Raw genomic sequence first — 20,621 nt, 5'->3', positions numbered from 1 at the left:
GTAGTCCCTGAATTCATTGAAGAGATATTCGCCTCATCGATCTGATCGAAGGGCTTTGATCTGTCTCCCCAACTGTTTCTCGACTTTTTGTCTGAATTCCTTGAACTTTCCAAAGGATTCAGACTTGTCTCATTAGGTACACGTAACCATACCGAGAGTAATCATCGATGAAAGTTATAAAATAAAAGTGCTGGTTATGTGTCCTAACATTCATGGGACCACATACATTAGTATGTATCAAGTCAAGTGTGCCTGTAGATCTTTCAGGCTTTCCCGTAAATGGCCATTTCATCATCTTGCCCTTAAAATGTTCAAAAGTTGGAAAATCTTCTATAGTTAGAAAATCCAAAGGACCATCCTTTACGAATCTTGTGATACAATCTATATTAATATGGCCAAGTCGGTAATGCCACGGGCATGTGGGATTAACCATATCACGTGTTCTTTTCATAGGGATAATTTCTGACTTAGTTTCGGTTATGTTTGTTTCTATAGAAGGACCAATACTAAATTGGTCAATTCTTATCTGATTAACAACACATTTTAAGTTTATTCAAAAACTAAAGTCCTAAGCTAAAATCTATCTAAAACATTGGCTCAAATGCCTTCAATTCAAGTTAGAAGAGTAAGCAATAAAAATCAATTTCAAGATTTAGCAATCAATCAACTTGAGTCATTCGAATAGGCCATGATTAAGCCTTGGTTTGGCATGTACAAGTTAATTCCATGGGAAAATCCAAGTTATGGAAGCAAGAGAGCACACTTCGGCCCAAGAAGTACAAGTTAATTCCTTGGGAAAATCCAATAAAAGAAGCCTAGCAAGGAGTAAATTTTGGTCCAGTAAGAGGAGGCCCATTCTCAGCCCAAAAGAGCATCCTAGAGTATAGCTAACATGTGCTAAGAAGGAGCTTAATTGCAACCCAATAGCAGCCCAAAGGAGCTAGGGGCGGCAACCCTTAGAAGGTTCTTGAGAGAACACTCTAGAAGGTTCAAAGGGGAAGTAATACACCCCATTCTAGAGGCTTCAAGAAGGGGTAAGAGCTCCCTTGAAAATCTATATAAGGAGGTCTCTAGAGGGGGGAGAGGTGTTCATTTGCTTGAGTTCAATGCTCTCTCATCCCTTGGGATTCGAACACTTTGAAGAGAGGAAGAGAGAAGAAGAGTTAGGCGCAAGAAGGAGAAGGAGAAGGGCTGAAGGAGTTCAAGCTAGCAAGAAGAGAAGGTGAGTTCAAAATTGGGGATTTTGATTCAGAGATCTAATGTAATTAATTACTTTTTAGTTTCAATTTTTTTTATTTGAATTCAGCTTCCTTTGATGTAAATTTCTTTCTCTCCCTCTTCCATTATTTCTTGATGTAATTAAGTTTATAAAATTTTAGATCAAACAATCAATTTCTTTTTGTTCATTCAAATGGATGTATCAGATTAGCCAATTTATCTTTCAAAACTCAGATCTGAAATCTCAGATTTGAGATTTGTAAGATCTGAATTGCTTGAAAGAGAATTCAGATCTTCAATTTTCAAGTTGGCCAATTTGATTTAATGCTTAGAATTCTTAGAGTCCTTGAGAAAGACTCTAGGATCCAATGATATTAAGGACACTATGGCAATGATGTGCATTCAGTCATGGTGTGCGCAAGAGCCACTATCGAATCAGCATGGGCCAAGTATTTATGGCCCATGAATGTTGCACATCTCACACCCATACATCACATGCAAGAAAATCATAATTGATGCAATCAATTAAATAACTATAAAACCCATGATTAAAGCCCAAAAAAATCCATAATGTCACTGATTAATATTATCTAGGTATATGGGCTGAATTGCAAATAGCAGTTCGGCCCATATAACTTTTATGCTGAAATGGGCTAAAGCAGTTTTAACATATTAAAACTGGGTTTTACAGATGTGGGCTGAATTACATCTTGTAATTAACCATCAACTCCTGGACCCATGAGTGAAAAAATTAGGGCTGAGAACAACCCCATCGAACCATAGATTCGGTCCAGCCAGTTTGGTCCAATCTGGTTCGAATGGGTCTAGGGTTTGATTTTTAATTCAAGATTTAATTCAAGAACATGATATGAAATTAAATTTCTGATACAAGGCATTCAAGAATCAGTATGAGGACTGTTCGTAGGACTGATACCCTACAAAACAAAAGTTAGATCATAGCATGCAGTTTCCAAAACTGCAAACCGCAGATGGTAAAACCCTAATCTACGAAATACTCCTCCTTGTGCTTTCTGCTTCAACTTCGAATGGAATAAAATAGAAAAACCTATTTTCTGCTAATATTACATCAAAATTGAATTCCTATACATTCCGTCTAAAAAATAAAAAAAAATAATTACAGACCAAGAATGAAAAAGAACAGCAGATGCACACATTTCTTGCGCCATTAAAGATTTTGATCTCCACCGTACGAACAACCCAAAAATCAAGAAAAATATGTAGAACAATTCTAAATAAAATTCATATTTATAAATATTTAATTTCAGATCAATCGCTCAAAATCTGGGAACAAATTTCCCAAAAAATGCTGATATGCGCAAATCGGGTAAAACGCCTTCTGCACATTTGTGCAGATCCAGATCTGGTTAATTTTGGTTCAAGATTTGAACCTAGCTTTGATACCACTGAAGGGATAAGAGATCCATCATATGGATGGCCAGGAAGGTTGGGCGAAATTTAAAAAATTTCTCTCTCCCATGTGGGAATCACATTCCCTATTTTAGACAACTGCATTTTCAAAGATCAATCTTGAAACCAAACCGGACCAGATCTAAAACCAAAAGGGAGTGGAGGGATATACCTGATACGAAGTAGTAATAACCTCCAATGAAAGTGTTCATGCCCAAGGAAAAATCCAAAGACTGCTTCCACCGAAAATGACACAGTGTAGGATGAAGCAGAATCAGCAGGACGATTCTTTAGTAAGAACCGAATTCTTCAGCAAGAATTTGATGGAGGGCTAGTGAGCACGACTTCAGGTTACCTTTTCTACCGAAAGGTAATATCAAGAACCCTTCTGGTATAGCGGCAAGAGCATGAGAGAAGTTGACAGTGCAGTCAAACTGTGTTGTCTCTCATTAAGAGTTTCCTGATCCAAATCTTTATTTGGATCTGGACTCTTTGAGTGGATATGGATAATCTCTCATCCTATCTTCTGATCTAAATCCCAGAACTGGCCTCTTTTAATTAATCTTATTAAGCCAGTTCGAATTGGGCTTTAGGCCCATTAAGTCCATATGCTCATTTAGCCTCCTAACTGCTGCCCAGTTGGTTATCCTTGTATGGCGTGTGACACAAATATTGATCTACACATCAGCCACATGGGTTCAACTTGGCATCTGTTACAAGGCCTGGCCGAATTCATTGTAGGAGATAGTGAACCCCAGAGTCCAACACCAAGGGTTCTTAATGGGCCCAACATTTACACTAAATGGTCCATGGGTCAGGCCACCTTATAAAAACCCAAGGACTGTGGGCAGATGCAAGATTAGCCCATTAGGTATTACCCTAAATGGTCTTACACTTAAGATCTCAACCCATAATGATCAAACACTGCTTGGCAAGAGAGGACATCTCCCTTGGCTGCAAGGTACAGTGTTGCACTCTCTACTCACATGGATCCCAAGAAATTAAAATCTTTTGCAAACACTTTGAAACCATAATATATATATATATATATATATATATATATATATATATATATATATTATGAATATCTCTATATAAATATATTTTGCAAAACAAATTTCAATGGTCGAAATCTACTGCCAACAGTTTAGGTTTCCATCAGAGAGAGTGCATCCCCGATCATTCACTTTGTCCGACAAAGGGGTTGATCCTATCACTATGATCACCCACTCAGATGAATTCTCAAACTATCCCAACATACCCAGGTTTTGACCCCCTCCAAGGATCTCACTGATTGGCATATCAAAGACAGCCCAATCTGACACCTAGTGCAGTATCATAATCGAGTCTAGGGGTCAGGTCTAACATTCCAGTTTTGCCCATCTATCTCCATGAACTAGAGAAATAATGGAGTTTTGGTCTGGTTTAGGGTTTCAAGAAAACCCACACTTCATGTACCTCAGGTTTCACCCTGGCAGCTAAGACAAGCCAACCCAACCAACTTGGCGGCACATCAGTGTCACCCTTGGCAGGATAAATCTCCCCAGATCTATCAAAACATCAGTGAAGATTCTAAACTAACACGAGTCTCATATATGTCTAGTTTAAGGGTATTACACAGAAACACACCATAATAAAATGAATCAAATATGTACTTTATTCATTTAATTAAATGTCATAATGTACATCATCCTGATTGGAGGTAAGGCAATACACTGTCTAACAAAAGAAAAGTCATGAAAATCTTTAATGTCGTAACGAACTATGATGCCATGATGGACTTTGATGTCGTAAGGGACTTTAGTGTTGCGAGGGACTTTAATGCCATAAGGGACTTTAGCACTATAATGGACTTTGATGCCATAAGAGACTTTGATGTCGTAAGGGACTTTAATGCCACGAGGGACTTTAGCATCGTAACAAACTTTGATGCCATAAGGGACTTTAATGTATTCAGTAACTTTGATGCTATGAAGGACTTTAGCACCGTAATGGACTTTGATGGCACAATGGACTTTAAAGCCGCGAGAGATTTTGAAACAGATTTGATGATCAAACATTGATTTTTCTGTCATAGTGTGGGAAATGATATGACTATTTGGAAGATGGTTGATCTTAAAAAGCATGGCATGATTAATTGAGAACAAGATTCATCACATAATGAATGACTTTTAAATAAAAATTTTAACTAGTCGATCAATCTTGAAAATGCAATGCATTCTTTTTCTTGCAAACAGAAATGATGTATGCTTAATATGATTCAAAATAATGGATACTCAAAGATAGAGTTCCCTTGGGGAGTCTTGCCAGACTTAGATACGAGACAAAAATAGCCATCTCCTCAGAACGAAATGATCAACATATTTAAAATTTGAAAGACTTAAATATTGGATATTCAATGATTGTTGATCAAAGATTTACATCAAGACATACACAGTAGAAGGGGAACTGCCCAGTTTGGACCAATTAAGATAGATAATTCACAAATGAGATAATTGCTCAATTTTGCACAAAGAAGATTATGGCTCATCATAACGGGTGTTGATCGCAACTTTCCAAACAGGGATGAAACTAAATTTGTTCAAACTAGGTTGATTCATACTCTTGTTGCACTTCAAGTGATTGACTAATTCATCTTCTTTGGTACTCAACTCTTTTTGGAAGATATTTTTCTTTGGACCAGTTTGCCCCTAGTTTTAGAGTATCACCAAGCTTGTCTTTTCTCTTCTTGTTTTTTTCCTTTTCTTTTTTTTCTCTCTTTTTTTGCCAGCCCAATTAGGTTTGTCTAGTGCCAATTACCAACTTCTCAAGTGTCTAAAACAAAGAGGAGCTCATCATTATGGGTTATGCACCCAAGTGATCAAGGAGGACTTTATTATAGGACGGAATGTAAATAGGTAAGGTTAAAACAAAAGTTGAGAACATATGTCACTACGAAACAATAACATCGATTTGGTTATCACATCTGCCCTAGTTTTTTTTCCTTGTTTGTTTTTCTCCTAATTCTTTGTAGCAATTGGTTGCCACATTTCTTCTTTGATGCCTCATTTTTTTGAACACTTGTTGCAAATTTTCTTCTTTTTCTTTTTTCTCTTTCCAAAAACTTGTTAAAATTACCACACAATTAATCATGTAAATTCTGCCTCCTAGGAGGGTTTATTTGAAGGAGTGGTCCCCACAAAGGCCCAAAGGGATAACTAGCAAAATGAATAATAAAGAGGATTTGACGAAAAGGGATAAAGGAATCGACCAAAAGAGGGACTCCCATCGAGCACAATTTGAGTTCCACTGACTCAGGGGTAGTTATGTCATTTGACATCTTCATGACTTGAATGTTCTTAGATTACTATGACGCTTGCATTCTATGCTGGCTTAGGAAACAAATCAAAAGGAGTGCATACCCCATCACAATGACTTCAACCTTATGACTACCGTAGTTTGAGTTATCAATGATGGATTTATTTGTGAATAAGGTTGGAAATGGATATTGCTATTTTGAACTGATAGGGTTACCCCCCTTTCCTTAGACATTGCCATCGATGAACCCTTGATTAACAATCATTATTTCACAATACTATGCCACTAAAATTACTCTCATAAATACCTATTAGTAACTTATCAAAACCAAATCTCAACCAACGAAAGATTAGTTGCTTCATCTTAAAATGAATGGTTTTCGGAAACAAAGAAAAAGGACATACTTAAAGGTGTCGGATGCATACAACTCAATCAAGTATGAAATCTAAAAGGATATTTTATGTTTAAACAAAACATGAATGCACCGAGAATTTTCAATTCAAATAATGTAAATATGTATTTCAATTAAGATGGTTTGGCCAAAGTGCATGAGCAACCCAATTTGGTCGGGAGTGGAAAAGTCACACCTGGTTTGGAGAGAAAATGGGAGTGGAATGGATACACCTGGTTTGGAGAGAAAACGGAAGAAAAAAATTCTTTTCTATAAATTTGATTGCTCTATGTGTTCTCTCCACAATGCCAAATGAGCTTTGAACCTGTCTCTGATACCACTAAAAGACTTTGATGGTGGTGTTGGTGATATCCCAGGAACGTGTGCCAAGTTTGAAAATGGGGCCCAAACTTCTGCAACAGCTCAAAGTGGAGGCAATGTTCTACTACAACTAAAATTGATAATAATCAAGATAAGAAAGATTAAGAGAGAGTGTTGTGTTGAGAAGGAAATATATTCTCAATAGCTCAAGTATTCTCCCCACTATTTTGGGTTCTATTTATAGACCCTTTTGTGACTGTTGGGTTTGTTCCAATGTTTAGGAACTGGCCACAAATCTCTCTAAACAGTTGGGATTAGCCTCCATTGGGATGAGACACTTGTCCCTGCTTGTTGAGACAGTTTCTCAACTAATAATTGCTCTGATGGACCAAGTTTAAAAGACATAAGACAAAACAAATTTTACTTTATAAGAAAATAATAAATAATAATAATAATTGAAAAGAGGTATTGATTGTGTGTGCATGTTGGTCCACATAGAACAAATACTCCATCGATTGTGTGGTTATTCCGGTTGGCCTATGGATAGTCCTACACGTCAAGGATGATATCGGGAGCCATAGGCTACTTGGTCCAACAAGATTTCCATCTTAATTTCATCTCTTTTGTTAACAAAATCCCTGTAGAGTTGTAGTTTCATGGCCAAAGGAGGTAAAAACTGGTAAGGAAAGCTCGAGGGTGGTTTAATTATTTGACTAAAACCCATGGGAAGTATAAGTTATCATAGATAGGGCTAGCACTATACATCCCCTCGAGTTTATATGTAGAATGTGAATTTTTGCAAACAATTTAGCACGTTTCATTAATATTTAATTACAAAAAGGGAATAACAAGGTAGCAGTTAAGATTATTATTAGTAATTCCATATATTTCTCATGGAGGATAACGAATTATTAATTACCTTAAAATTATTAATCCTTTCTATTTCTTTTTTTTTTATGTTAAGAACATGACTCATCTTTTATGTAATACAGGGACATTGATCGGATTTTCTATGTTTAATTTGATAGCAGCCTTCTATGGCAAATACAAAGACGGAGAAATTTAAAAAACAAAAAAAAAAGATTCCTCCTTCAGAGCTCCTCTTTTTACTCCAGTTTTGCTTGAATTATTGCCTCCCCAACTAAGAATGCCAGTAAAAGTGTATTATTTTCAAAATAATTGATACATGGATCATCCATTCAGAGTAAATTATGTGCGCACCACATAATTCTGGAAAGACGATTGAGAAAAGAATGCTATAGCCTCCACCCTACAACTTATTTATATCACAAACATCTCAATTTTCTTCTATACTTGTCCAAGAAAAAAGAAAACCCAAAAAAAACAAAAAACAAAAAAGAAAGAAAGAATAATCCTTGCTCCAGGCCTGAGTTGGAAGCTCAAGGTATCAGCAACACATATAAAATCACAGAAAAAAACACAGAAGAATTTATTTTAATTTGAATGAATAAGAACTATTGCAATATCTGTGTGATGAAAACAAACAGAATCAATTTAAACAGGTGAAAGATGGATAGGTGGGGAGCCCAGCCTACATATTCAAAAAATTATAACCTACAGGAAAAACATAGTCCATCATCATCATTCATCCAAATGAAACCAACAGTACCCTGATGCAAATTAAAGATTGAAGGTAAAGAAGTGGAAATTTGCATCTCTAGTCAGCCTTTGTGAAGGTAAACCTATGATTCATGATTCCCTTTGTGAGTCAGCATCTTCTTTTTTGATACTCGAATTGACATCTTTTTGAGAGGGCTGAGTTTGGCTCTCTACCTCCTGTGGAATATCTTTTGGCTCATTTACAGTCTCCATAGGATCCTCACCAACCTTACTCGCAGTCTCCATGGACTCCTCATCAACCTTACTGGCAGTGACATGTTCTACAGGTCCCATCTTTGCGTCTAGATCCTTGACTACGAAAGTTAGAGATCTTGCATCCTGAGCTTCTGATAATCGTTCAGGATCTAACTGTAACAAGATATTAAAAATTTTTGCTTAATATCATTTTTGTTATGCAGAAACAGAATACCTACAGGATTATTTTACACATCTTGATCAAGAATATATTTTAATTGGATGAATCACCCAAAATGTATAGTAAACTATTGAGATTGTTTTCATCCCAACAATCATACTATGCAAGTTAGTTGTACAACCCCTTTAAGCTCAGTTTAGAAGGAGTACAAATACAAATATGTAGAGTGCAAAACCTTGTATTTTGTATTATTTTGAATGTATTTGCACTCTACATATATGTATTTTACTCCTTCCAAACCGAGGTTTATTAATTACTGTTTGCACACTTGAAATCCTCCTTCAACTTCAATTGAAATTAATAATATGCATGACTGAGACACCAAATTTATCATGTGTAAATGCAAACATAGTTTGGGATGATGGAAATACATGAAAGAGATTAATGCTCAGGTGAATAAGATGTACCGAATTTAAGGCTATAACAGGTTAGAATGTTTATAAGAAATTAGATGTATCAGGGAAGCTTAATTTGATAAGTTAAGAAGAAAGTGTAATGAAATGGCTTCAACCAACACCAATATGGGTGAAGGCATTGGAACCATCGTGCATGGGAGCCATCATGATAAATAAGTTTCACTTGATTAGAAGTCAATACAATACAATTATGATAGAATATTTGAGGTTCAGGCAAACGAGGAGAGGATAATAGCTCAAGAGAATGAAGACATGCATGTTGGTCCAAGTCTAAGATATGTAGGCAACAAATTTGCAATCCAAGGAGCTTTACAGTCTGAGAAATACCTATTACTTGATAATGAGCAAGATGAGAAAATATTAATATGACATGTAGGGCACCTACTGAAAGTTACTGAAGGGATAGGAAATCCATCATATGAACGCCCATAATTGCGGAATAAAGGGGGTGAATTTCAAAAACTTTTCTTTCCCTTTAACTGGGAATCGAATTCCCTATTTAGAAAATCATATTTTCAATGATCATTTTTGAACCATAAACTGAACCAAAAGGAGGAGAGAGAGATAATACCTGATACAAAGAAATAATATCTCTCAATGGAGGTGTTCACGCCCAAGGTAGAAACCAAAAACTGCTCCCACTGAAGATGGCGCAGTGCAGGGTGGAGCAGAATCAGCAGTGTCCTTCATAAGAACTTGATTCTTCCCAAGAATCACCTGGGCGGCTTGTGAATACAACTCCTACCAATCTTTTCTTCAAAAGATTGGAATTAAGATCCAATCTTGATTTCTCCCAAGGAATGGAGATCGAATTGCAATAGGCGGCGGCTGTAGGAAGGAGGCGGCTAGAGAGTATTTGCAGGGTGCATAATTCTCTCTTCTGTGATCTCAGCTCTGAAGATAAGACTTGAGTCTGTTGGATGTTGTATCTAAAGGTTGCCGCCCCTCTTCCTTTTATAGACTTAAAGGGATCAGCTCCTAATCCCATTAGGAGTTGCTAACCCAAATCATATCTGGATTAGAAGTCCATTTTAAGATAAGGGATAATTCTTATCTTATCTGCAGATTAGATCAGCCAGTTCCTAATCTAATTAGGAAGTTTCCAAATCTAAATCTCATTTAGATCTTGGACTCTCTAAGTGGATAGGGTGTGGGCCCAATCCTATCAGCTGATCTTATCTCAGAATTCGCCCCTTAAAGACTAATCAAATTAGCCTAGTTCGAAATGGGCTTAAGGCCCATTTAGGGTTATGTATTCATTAAGCCTTCCAAATTGCTACCCAGTTGGGCTTCCTTGTATGGCGTGGGACCCAAACATTGATCTACACATCAGCCACATGGGTTCAGCCCAGCCTTTGTTACAAGGCCTGGCCGAATACACTATTGTGGACAGTGCACCCCTGAAACCCATCAGATGGGCTCTATGGGCCCAACACTTACACTAAGTGGTCCCTGGGCCAAGCCACCTTGTAACACCCAGGGAATATGGGCAGATGCAAGATTAGCCCATCAGGTATTATCCTCAATGGCCTTACACTTAACTTCTCAGCCCATAATGATCATACACTGCCCGACAAGAGAGGACCTCTCCCTCGGCTGCAAGGAACAGTGTTGCCCTCTCTGCTTATATGGATCCCGGGAATTAAAACCTTTTGCAAATCATTTCGAAAGCATAATTTATATACTTTTATATCTCATATAAAATATATTTTGCAAAACAAATCTCAACGATTGAAATCGGCTGCTGGCAGTCTTGGTTTCCATCAGTGAGAGTGCATCCCCGATCATTACCTTTGTCCGACAAAGGGGCTGATCCTGTCACTATGATCACCCACTTAGATGAATTCTCAGACTGTCCCAATATACCTAGGTTTTTACCCCCGCTAAGGATCTCACTGATTGGTACATCAAAGACAGCCCAATCCGACACCTAGTGCAGTATCACAATCGAGTCTAGGGGTCGGGTGTAACTTTCTAGTTTTGCCCATCAATCTCCAAGGTCCAGGGCAATACTGGAAATCTGGTCTAGTTCAAAGATTCAATTAAACCCACACTGTATGTGCCTAGGGTCTCACCCTGGTAGCTGAGACAAGCCACCCCAACCGACTTGGTGGCACCACAGTGTCAGCTTTGTCAGGATAGGTCTCCCCAGACTGACCCACTGGCTGTGAACATTCTAAACTAACACGAGTCTCATTAAGTGTCTAGTTTAAGGGTATTACATAGAAACATACCAAGGGAACATGAATCAAATATGCACTTTTATTCATTTACAATAAATTCATAGAGTACATCATTTTGATTGAAGCTAAGGGCATACAAAACTGTCTAACAGTTACCACATCAAACTAGGAACTATGGGTTTGAAGGGGGGACAGTATTAGGGATAAATTTTCAAGAAGATGAGCACAAAAAATAGTGGTTTAAGAGTAAAAATAAGATTTCAAGTTGTGGATAAGATAGAATTATGGTGAAGGAAATTAAAGCAAACATGAAATAGGCACAAAGGAAAAAGGATGGAAAGATATCTTGTGCAACGGATCAAGTCCAACTAGTATTGGATAGGAGCGGCAATTTTTCACCCAACCCGCCCATTTATTTGGTGGATTGGAAATGGGTTGATCACCTATTGGGTCAATTTAAATGGGTTGGATCGGGGTAGGTTGTGGATAACCATTGGGTTAACAACTAAAGATACAATTATTAATTTCTTAGCTATTTTTTTCATTTTTTTCATTTGAGTTAATTTTATATTAATTATTGACTAAAATTAGTTTTTCCTCGAATCAATACACTTCACCCAAATTGACATAAATCCAAATCAACCTGACTTGAGTCTGGACCAGTTCAACCCGGTCTAAATATGAACAGGCCTGATCATCTCGATTCGGTTCAGTTGGGTGGGCTATCCCAGTTTGAGTCCAGCCCAATCCAGATTTGGGCCGACTCGAACCTGAAACGGTTCTGAATGGCCAGGCATGGTCTGATCTGACCCGAAAGTCAACTCAACTGCTTTTGGGCCAACCTGTATCCATACAACCCGACCCAAATTTTCATCGATGTGATTTGCTTCCTTTGACCCACTTTGGACCAATCGGTTCAGTCCCAAGCTCGTGCACAACCCAATATGGGCCGGTTTGAGACAATCTGCCATTGATTGAACCGGTCTAGTCTAGTCTAACCAGACTGATCCAAATTTAAATGGTTTAACCACTATTGATGTGATTAGCTCGAAGACAATCCAATTTGATCGTTCAAATTGGTCGAACCGATTTGAACCCAAGTGGTTCAATCAAACATAAAACCCAAACATAGTCAAATGGCTTTGCCACTTGTGTAAAAATAATATGCGTGCAATGTGATTTAAATCTTCAACACTTGTGTAAATAACAACTACGATTACCACCAAGCTATGCCAACTTATTTGTTAAGTGGGAGTTAGTTTTTTGTTTAAGTAAATAAATATAAGATTAATGGGTTTGGGCGGGTTGGATTGGGCCAATGTGGGTTTGGGTTGAACTCTACACATTTAATTTTGTATAACTGGATCATTAATGGGTTGGCGGATTAGAACGTTTGGGTTGAAGCTCAACCCAACCCGCCCAATTGCCACTAGTCTTGGACAAGAAGCTCAATGATACCTTACCATCAAATTCTTCATCCACTCATTATCTAATGAAAGCTATTGTAGCATATATAAAGAGCATAAAAGAAAATCTAATTCATATTTCCCCACATTCTAATTGTAAAAGCATTTCAAAATTCAAATTACAATAAAAGCCTTATAGCATAGAACAACAAAGACTTTCATAAATATCATAAAGATTATTTATCAAATCTAAGAAAATCTTCAAAGACATTGAAATTTTCTAAAGATCTTTGTGGGGCCCATGATAACTTTGAGCAACCTTGTGCTGTTGTAAAGGCTAGATTGACGACAATAACAGCCTAAATGACGGGCCTTAAGCAGCTAGAATTGGGCTAAGAGTGACCAAAATGTTGGCTCATCAAGGCCCAACACTCAAGTATTTTCCTATTATGTTTTATTTATATATAAATATACTTCTAAAGCTATTCAGGGTTCGTTTGGTTCACAGTTGGAATCAGAGTGGTTCATTCTCATAGTTTGTTTGGTTTAGACAAGAATGGGAATGAGAATTAAAATCAGCAGGAATGAGATTACATTCCCAAGGGAGGGGCAGGGAATGGCCATTCCCTTAAATGGGGGAATGCCATTCCAACAGGAATGAGAATGGGATACTGATTAGGGCTACAAGTCGGGCCGGGTTAGGTCGAGTTGAGGCCAACCCTAACTCAACCCTAAGTTCTAAACCCCAAGCCTAACCCTAACAGAACCCGACCTTCAATCCGGTCTACCCAAACCTAACCCTAACCCTAACTAAATTCCTTTAACCCTAACCGCAACCCAGCCCACTTCAGGTTGGGCTGGTCTCAGGTTAGGCCCAACCCAAACTTCTTCCCATCCCTTAAAATCTCATAAAACTATTTAATCTCAAATCTTAACTCACTTTTCTCTCTCTCTCTCTCTCTCTCTCTCTCTCTCTCTATATATATATATATATATATTAATCCTATGTTTTATTAATATTTGTTTGTTGATGTTTTTATTGGTTCTTTTAGTACAAAATCAGAAAAATATGTATTCGAAATGACTATGGTTTACTATGAGTTATGACTTATGATAGATCTTTTATAGGCACCAAACACTAGAGAGGAGATGAAGAATAAAATATTAAAAAAGGTTTTAGTCTTTTCATTTAAGATTAAGTGAAGTGATTATCTTAAAAGAAGGACATGATAGTATGTAGTGAGGGCTATACAACTATCATACTTCTAAAAAAATCAATGATAAATAATATATATAGCATATATTTATATATGACATATACTATAGAGTTAGGTTCATGAATTTCAACCCTAACCCTAATCCGAGCATCAACTTGACCCAACCCAACTTGACTTTTTTGGGTTGGGTTCGGGCCAACCCGTCTCAAGTTGCAGCCTTAATTCCAACTCCGCCCAACCAAACAGTTGGAATCAGAATAGCCCATTCCAATTCCAATTCCAGACCCCTATTCCTACAAACCAAACAGGGCCTATAATGTTTAATCTTTTACAAGAACTCAAATGTATTAAAACATTAATACTATTTCATTAATTATATTTACTTAAAAATATTTCATTATATGGAAGAAAGGGTCATTTATAGTGGTAGCCAAAAATATTTCACTATTAGAATGAATTATTTGGGTAGTATTTTTGTACATGGAAATGAAGATATTCTGTGAAAATATTAAAACATATATCTACTTCTTAATCCATGGTATATAGTCATTAGAGTGTGATCAACTATTAACGAGGAAGTAAAGTATATCTAACCTAAAGGGTAAGAAAACAACTAAAAAATAAAAAGGATAAGAGGGAAGAATTTGACTGGTTAGTGAAAATTCAGGATGTAAATTACCTGATCAACTAGCAGCTGGTCCAAGGAACTGTTAAGCACACAACTTAATTTAGGAATGAAATTTCCAATTCCAGAAAACAAAGTGAAAAATAAATCATAGCTAACCATCGGCTTACCAACTCAAGGGGAAAGTACAAATGAAAATAGAAACCAGTAACAAGAAAAGTAGAAAGTAAGAAAGAAAGACCCACCTTTCCCATAAGTTGTGCCCGATGCTTCAGATCCTCCTCAGATGCTTCCTTGTGAATACGTTGGAGAATACACTGCATGTGAGAAACGAGAAACTCTAGACGGTGTTGTTCAATTGTACAGCGAGGAATTGTTGATTGACAACCCACTATGTAGAAAGGGCAGTTAACAAGTTTCATTGGGCAAACAGTTATGCAATGCCTATCCATCTCACGCCTCGCAAGGTACTCGTGACACTTCTGCTCACACGGAAGGATTTTGAAGGGACAGACTGATTCATGCTTTTCCAAGTGCACTGCACAAAAGCTAGCATCACAACCCTCACTAGTGCAGTCCATACACCTAAAAATGCACTGACCAGTATGCTCAGCAAGCTCTTCAGCAGTAACAAATTTCATATTACAGTGGTATGTGTTCTTGAAGTCAACATTCTTGAGCAGGGTCTGTGCAATGGCTTGCCTTCTATCCAACAACCAAAACCCATTCAATTCCATCTCTTGCACAAAGTCATCTATCTTGTCTTCCCTCCTTTCACTCAATAGCCAACTTGAAACACGACCTAACAAGTTCCTTTTTGAACTCGCAAAATCCTCTATGAAATCCGAAATAATGTCTGTAGGATGTTCAGAAGCTTCCATATCTGTCTCACCATTTTGGATCACAGCTTCTGCAATAAACGTTTCACTTCTCTGGGTAAGATAGTCAACCATTTCCTTTCTCATATCAACAGCCACAAAGGCAGGACCCCTGAAGATATCACCTGTTGTGTTGTCAACACAAGCTGTGGCCAATCCTGGTAGGAGGATTTGTGCTATTTTATGCACTACTTCTGAATCATAAAGATCACAAGGGAAGGAGGGTCCATCTTCTTTCACCGCTTCTAGCTTCTTATTACTAGGTTCCAAATCTGTTTCTGGAGGATCCATTCTTATAGATACTCGACCAAACTCAAACTCAACAACGCCTTATTCAACTAATTGGTGTTGCCCAGGTGAATCCTCCTCACAATTCCGCTCTATTGAGGGCCATATTCATTATTATGGATACCTACACCTACAGGAGATAAAATCAGGGTGGACTTTTGGCACAGAAAAGATAGCTACTGTAGAAATTTTAAAAGGGTGAAAAATGAGAAGAAAACAAAAGCTACACCGCAATTTTATCCTACTTCTATCAGATGAAGAGTATTACATGTTTAAAAGAAAAGACATCATTTCCCTCTACAACCTGAATTACCCAAAAATGACAGAATATTACATGTTTAAAAGAAAAGACAGCAACCAAGCAGTCACCAAATAAAATTACCTTTGAAGCAAGTATTTAGTTGTCATTACAGGACTGTTCTGAATAGGCAACCGCCCCTAATGGGTCATTCCTTGTTTGGCTACAAAACCAGAGAAAAAGGGGTGTCAGCAAGGCACCTCTACAAGGAGTAAAAGCAAAGAAAATCCTTTCACACATATCCTAATCTATACCTGAAATCTTGTCAACTCCAGTTTGTATTTCTCCAGTTACCCTTTTCTTTTCTTCAACTCCGGTGTAGATGAAAGAATTATGCAGAATGATTACATCTGTTCAAATCTTTACCTGGGATCTTGTCTACTACTGTGTGTACGTCTCCAGTTTGCAGTTTCATCACTTCAACTGTGGTGTAGATGATCAAATTATCTAAGTTCTTAAGATAAAATGTCATTAAAATTATATAGATTCAATGTAAGCCCAATCACTTAACATTGCACCAAATCCTATTATAGTGAACTGCAAATTAAAATGATAATCTATGTCAACATCAAGGCAAGGAAATATATTGCAAGGGATTGTGAGTGGGACAGCTGAAAACCTGAATAAAAACATAGATTATAGTTACACTGTTAGAATGTTAACTTACATATACCCGATTTTGCAACAAGCTATTAATCTTTTTTCTTTCTAGGCATCCAACTTGTCACATAGCGACTAGAAACCAACGCAGGCAGCATGGTGCAAAATATCTAGATGGGCCCTAACCTTGGTCCCCTTGTTAAGCCTATTTGCCCTAGATGATGTACCTTGATATCTGTACCCAAGCTCAGTAATTGAGTTACAGAAATCTCTATATATATGCTAAAATGCAATGTTCCAAGCCGGCACTTTCCTGCTTTATGGTTTATTCTCAAGGCGATTTATCTATTTTCTGTTTTTTTTTAATTATCTAATTTTAAAATTGAAAAAAATAACGCAAATAACTAATCACCTTTAAATCTTTTAACGCAACCCATTAAAACACCATTAACCCTCTCTCTCTCTCCCATTAACTCTTTTAATAATTTTTCCTCATTAATTATTCCATTATCTCTCACCTTCAGTAACTCATGCCACTAAACCTCTCATCTTCATTAGTCCATTAAATTGCATAAAATTATTAACTTTATTACGTTAATGTATATATATATATATATATATATATATATATTATATATCCATTTCCATTTCCACTTAAATTTAACCATAATTATATAAAATTGGTTTTTCAAGGCCTCTTTTAATGCATGTTATTATTAAATTTAAAAAAGACATTTAAGAGAGAGAGAGAGAGAGAGAGGGGGAGGGAGGGAGGGAGTAGTAATACAACATAATAAAATAAAATATTAATAAGTCAAATAATATAAATATTAACAAAACTTTGTAAAAATTAAAAACATTTCAATTCCACTTAAAAAATAAGAAATATGGGTTGATAGTTTTAACAATATAATGATTTAAATATGGATTTGATATATTGCAAATAGAACCCGTGTTCTAATGTTGTATTTTGTTTTGTTTATTCTTTTCTATTTTATTAGATAACTTTGTATTAATGTATATTTAATTAATTAATATATTAATAAATTTTTTAATTAATTAATAACTTTGTATTAATAAGTTTTACAGTCCTACTGTCTACATTGTGTGGGATTGGTGTAGATCTGAGCTAGACCTATCTCAAAAGAAAGAGTTGCTCGAGACTAAAAATTTGATGGTTTAGTCGGGTTTAGGATATGTTAAAACAATCATCCCTAATTAGGAGTCTTAAGACATGTATAATTAGGTCATTATTAGTTTTAATATGTTAATTAAATTTTATAGTTTACTAATTTTTATTATTTTTAATAATTTTTTACTTTTTATTATTTTTAATATTTTTTTACTTTTTATTATTATTTTATGAATTACTAATTTTTATTAATTTCTTAATTTTTAATAGTTGCTAGATAAAAACATGCTAAAATTTAATTTTATTTTTTAGGTTTTGAATTACAGTTTTATGACAATTAACCAATTAATATGATTTGGATGTAAATAGGGATGGCAGCGTTCCCCATCCCATTGGGTACTCAGCTTCCCCAATTGGATGGGGTTGAGTATGGATATTGCCTTGGTAGGAATGGGGATTGATAATGATACCTAGGAATGGCAATGGGGTGGGGCAGAGACGAGGAGCCTCTCTCCATCCCCGTCCTCGTCCCTGTTAGTGGGGACAAGGTTATCCCCATCCTTGTGGGGATCCCCATTCCTCGTGATTTTTTATAATGTCAATCCTTTTTTTATTTTATTAAAAATACAAATAAAATAATTAAAGTTTATAATCCTATTAGAAAAGATTTAGACATATTTTTAAAAATATTAATATATAGATATATGTGTACATATTATACATATATAAACATGTGCATACATATATACATATATATTAGTGGGGATCCCATGGGACGGGGATTAAGTCCCTATGAGGCGGGGAGTGCTCTCCCCATCCCTGCCAACGGGGATGAAAATTTCCCCATCCCGTCCCTATGGTGGAAAAATCATCCCCATCCACACCCCCATTTGTGCCAGATCCCAACGGGGATCAGGGAATAGGGATAATTGCCATCCCTAATGATACCTAACCCCGAGAATGGGGACGAAGATGGGGGGATTTGTTTCACAATCTTAAACATTGAGCTTGAACTTAGATTAATTTAATTATGACTAAAAAAGTTAATCTATAGAATAATTTAACTATAACATTTAATAATTAATAAAGGATAATAGAAAAATAAAGATTAGTAAAATTATTAAAATAATTATCAATTTCCATTGTTTCACTTTTTCTTAATAAATCCCGTGCATCCCACTGGTCCCTACTCGTAATGGATGAGAATATTGAATTATTTAAACCTTTAAAAAATGGGCACCCCAAATAGAGGCTGTTTACAAGATTTGAACCCTGGTGCCTAGCCGCATAGGTCACAATGGAGCAACCCAACCATTGTGCCAAGCCCGCCCACCACTCCCCTCTACTTGAACCTATAACTGAAGCACATTTTAAGTTCATAGTGTGAGGGATTTCCTCATTGAAGAATTAGTTTTCTCCTAGGAATGGCGGTGCTTATGCAGAGGTGACACATATGACTCAATAAATACTATTTTTGATCAGTCTGTCTGGATATGATGATGAGTTAGAAGCTTTAAGGCATTCAATCCGTTCCAAGGAATGGCTTGAAGAAGAAAATAAATTAGCAAATTCCATTCTTCTAGTCATTCATCCTATATCTAATTAAGAAGAATCCAAGTAACCCTTTGAGAAACCTCGGGTTATATATTATCATACTGACGCAACACATGCAGGTGATCCATGCACCATTTGTGTCCCACCCTAGGCATTTTCTAGATCAACTAGTTTCTCTTCTTGTCTAAATGATAAACGCGTCATAATATCACAGAATGACCTAGTAAAGCAAAGGACACTTTGTAACACTTCTTGTAAAGGTGAAACAAGAAGGAAAATGGTCCAATGGTGCTGGTCCCTCATTTAAGCCCATCTCCTGAAACAATCAAACTCTGTTCGAGTTCCACAGGCATTCTAGTCAGATGGTTCCAAAAGCCGGTTTCTGACAAACATATGAAAATCAAGGTTCAACACTAAAAGACCTTTCAGTGCAGCACAAACCAAGTTTCCTGATCTACCCAAAAGCCTAAATCAAACATGCATAAAATTGGAAGGGCAAAAAGAATGTACGTTATCCAACAAGTGGCATTTCCCAGAATACAAAATATTCAAAAAAAAAAAGATCAATACAAAGGCAGGAAGGGCTAAAGAAAGTTGGTAAAAAGAAAACCCATAAACAAGCTCCAAAGTGTAAACTGAAATCAATCTTACCTGACATTGTTCCCTTCAGTCTGAAATGAATTTGGCTTTGTTCCTTCATAAACTTCAACTTGGCAGAGACAAGATCTGAAATAATTTTGATACTTGCGCATCTCCAGGACATACACTTTATTTAATAATCTGAAGGATTGAAATTATTGTGAGATAGTAATGGGGTAATTAAATCCACCCTATGTACTCTAAGCAACACAAACGGGATGCACAACGTTTCTAACCATCACATCCACCTATTTAGTGCAAGACAGCTTAGTCCAACTTTCAGATTGTCCTTTCACGTAGTACAGATGATTTATGAAAGTGAATTATGGTTTGCCTTGTAGTCAAGAGAAAAGAAAAAGGCTTTGTTTCTCTTGTTTTTCAGTGTTAATGCTTGGTAACGGTTGGAGGAGATGGTGGTGATAGCATCTAGTTACGAGCAGATCCCAGCCCCTTACACCTGGACATATTTAATAAAATAACCGACTCCAAAACAAACTCCTGCAGACCAGATAAAGCTTGTGATGCGGTCAAATGCTCCGATTTTATAGATATAACTAGGGGTGGGGTGTCAATTGGACTGGATTTGGTCCAATCTAATAATTCAGTCCAAATTGGGTCCATTTATAAATGAAGTGGACCTAATCCAGTTCAAATTCATACAAATCAAGTCCAAA

The 20,621-nt window shown here is 36.6% G+C and overlaps 1 protein-coding gene across 3 annotated transcripts; it reads right to left on the bottom strand.

The window, feature by feature from the left end:
- Nucleotides 1-8,078: 8,078 nt before the first annotated feature.
- On the bottom strand, nt 8,079-20,395 carry LOC148871641 (uncharacterized). Of its 3 annotated transcripts, XM_088972531.1 has the most exons (6): nt 20,184-20,395; nt 19,960-20,088; nt 16,277-16,445; nt 16,107-16,185; nt 14,804-15,854; nt 8,079-8,644 (listed from the first exon to the last, which is right to left on the bottom strand). In XM_088972531.1, the coding sequence occupies exons 5-6, from the start codon at nt 15,725-15,727 to the stop codon at nt 8,366-8,368; spliced, it is 1,203 nt and encodes a 400-aa protein (XP_088828657.1). In that variant the 5' UTR covers nt 15,728-15,854; nt 16,107-16,185; nt 16,277-16,445; nt 19,960-20,088; nt 20,184-20,395; the 3' UTR covers nt 8,079-8,365. The 3 variants fall into 3 exon arrangements, with proteins under 3 accessions (XP_088828657.1, XP_088828656.1, XP_088828658.1); XM_088972530.1 differs by having other exon boundaries at nt 19,960-20,392; XM_088972532.1 differs by lacking the exons at nt 19,960-20,088; nt 20,184-20,395 and having other exon boundaries at nt 14,804-15,848; nt 16,277-16,416.
- Nucleotides 20,396-20,621: the final 226 nt, after the last annotated feature.

This window comes from Nelumbo lutea, chromosome 2 (genome assembly GCF_056320005.1).
Source record: "Nelumbo lutea isolate HS-2025 chromosome 2, American lotus-T2T, whole genome shotgun sequence".
Lineage (NCBI taxonomy): Eukaryota > Viridiplantae > Streptophyta > Magnoliopsida > Proteales > Nelumbonaceae > Nelumbo > Nelumbo lutea.
Note: the sequence above shows the minus strand (reverse complement) of the source record. Positions and strands in the feature narration are given on the sequence as shown.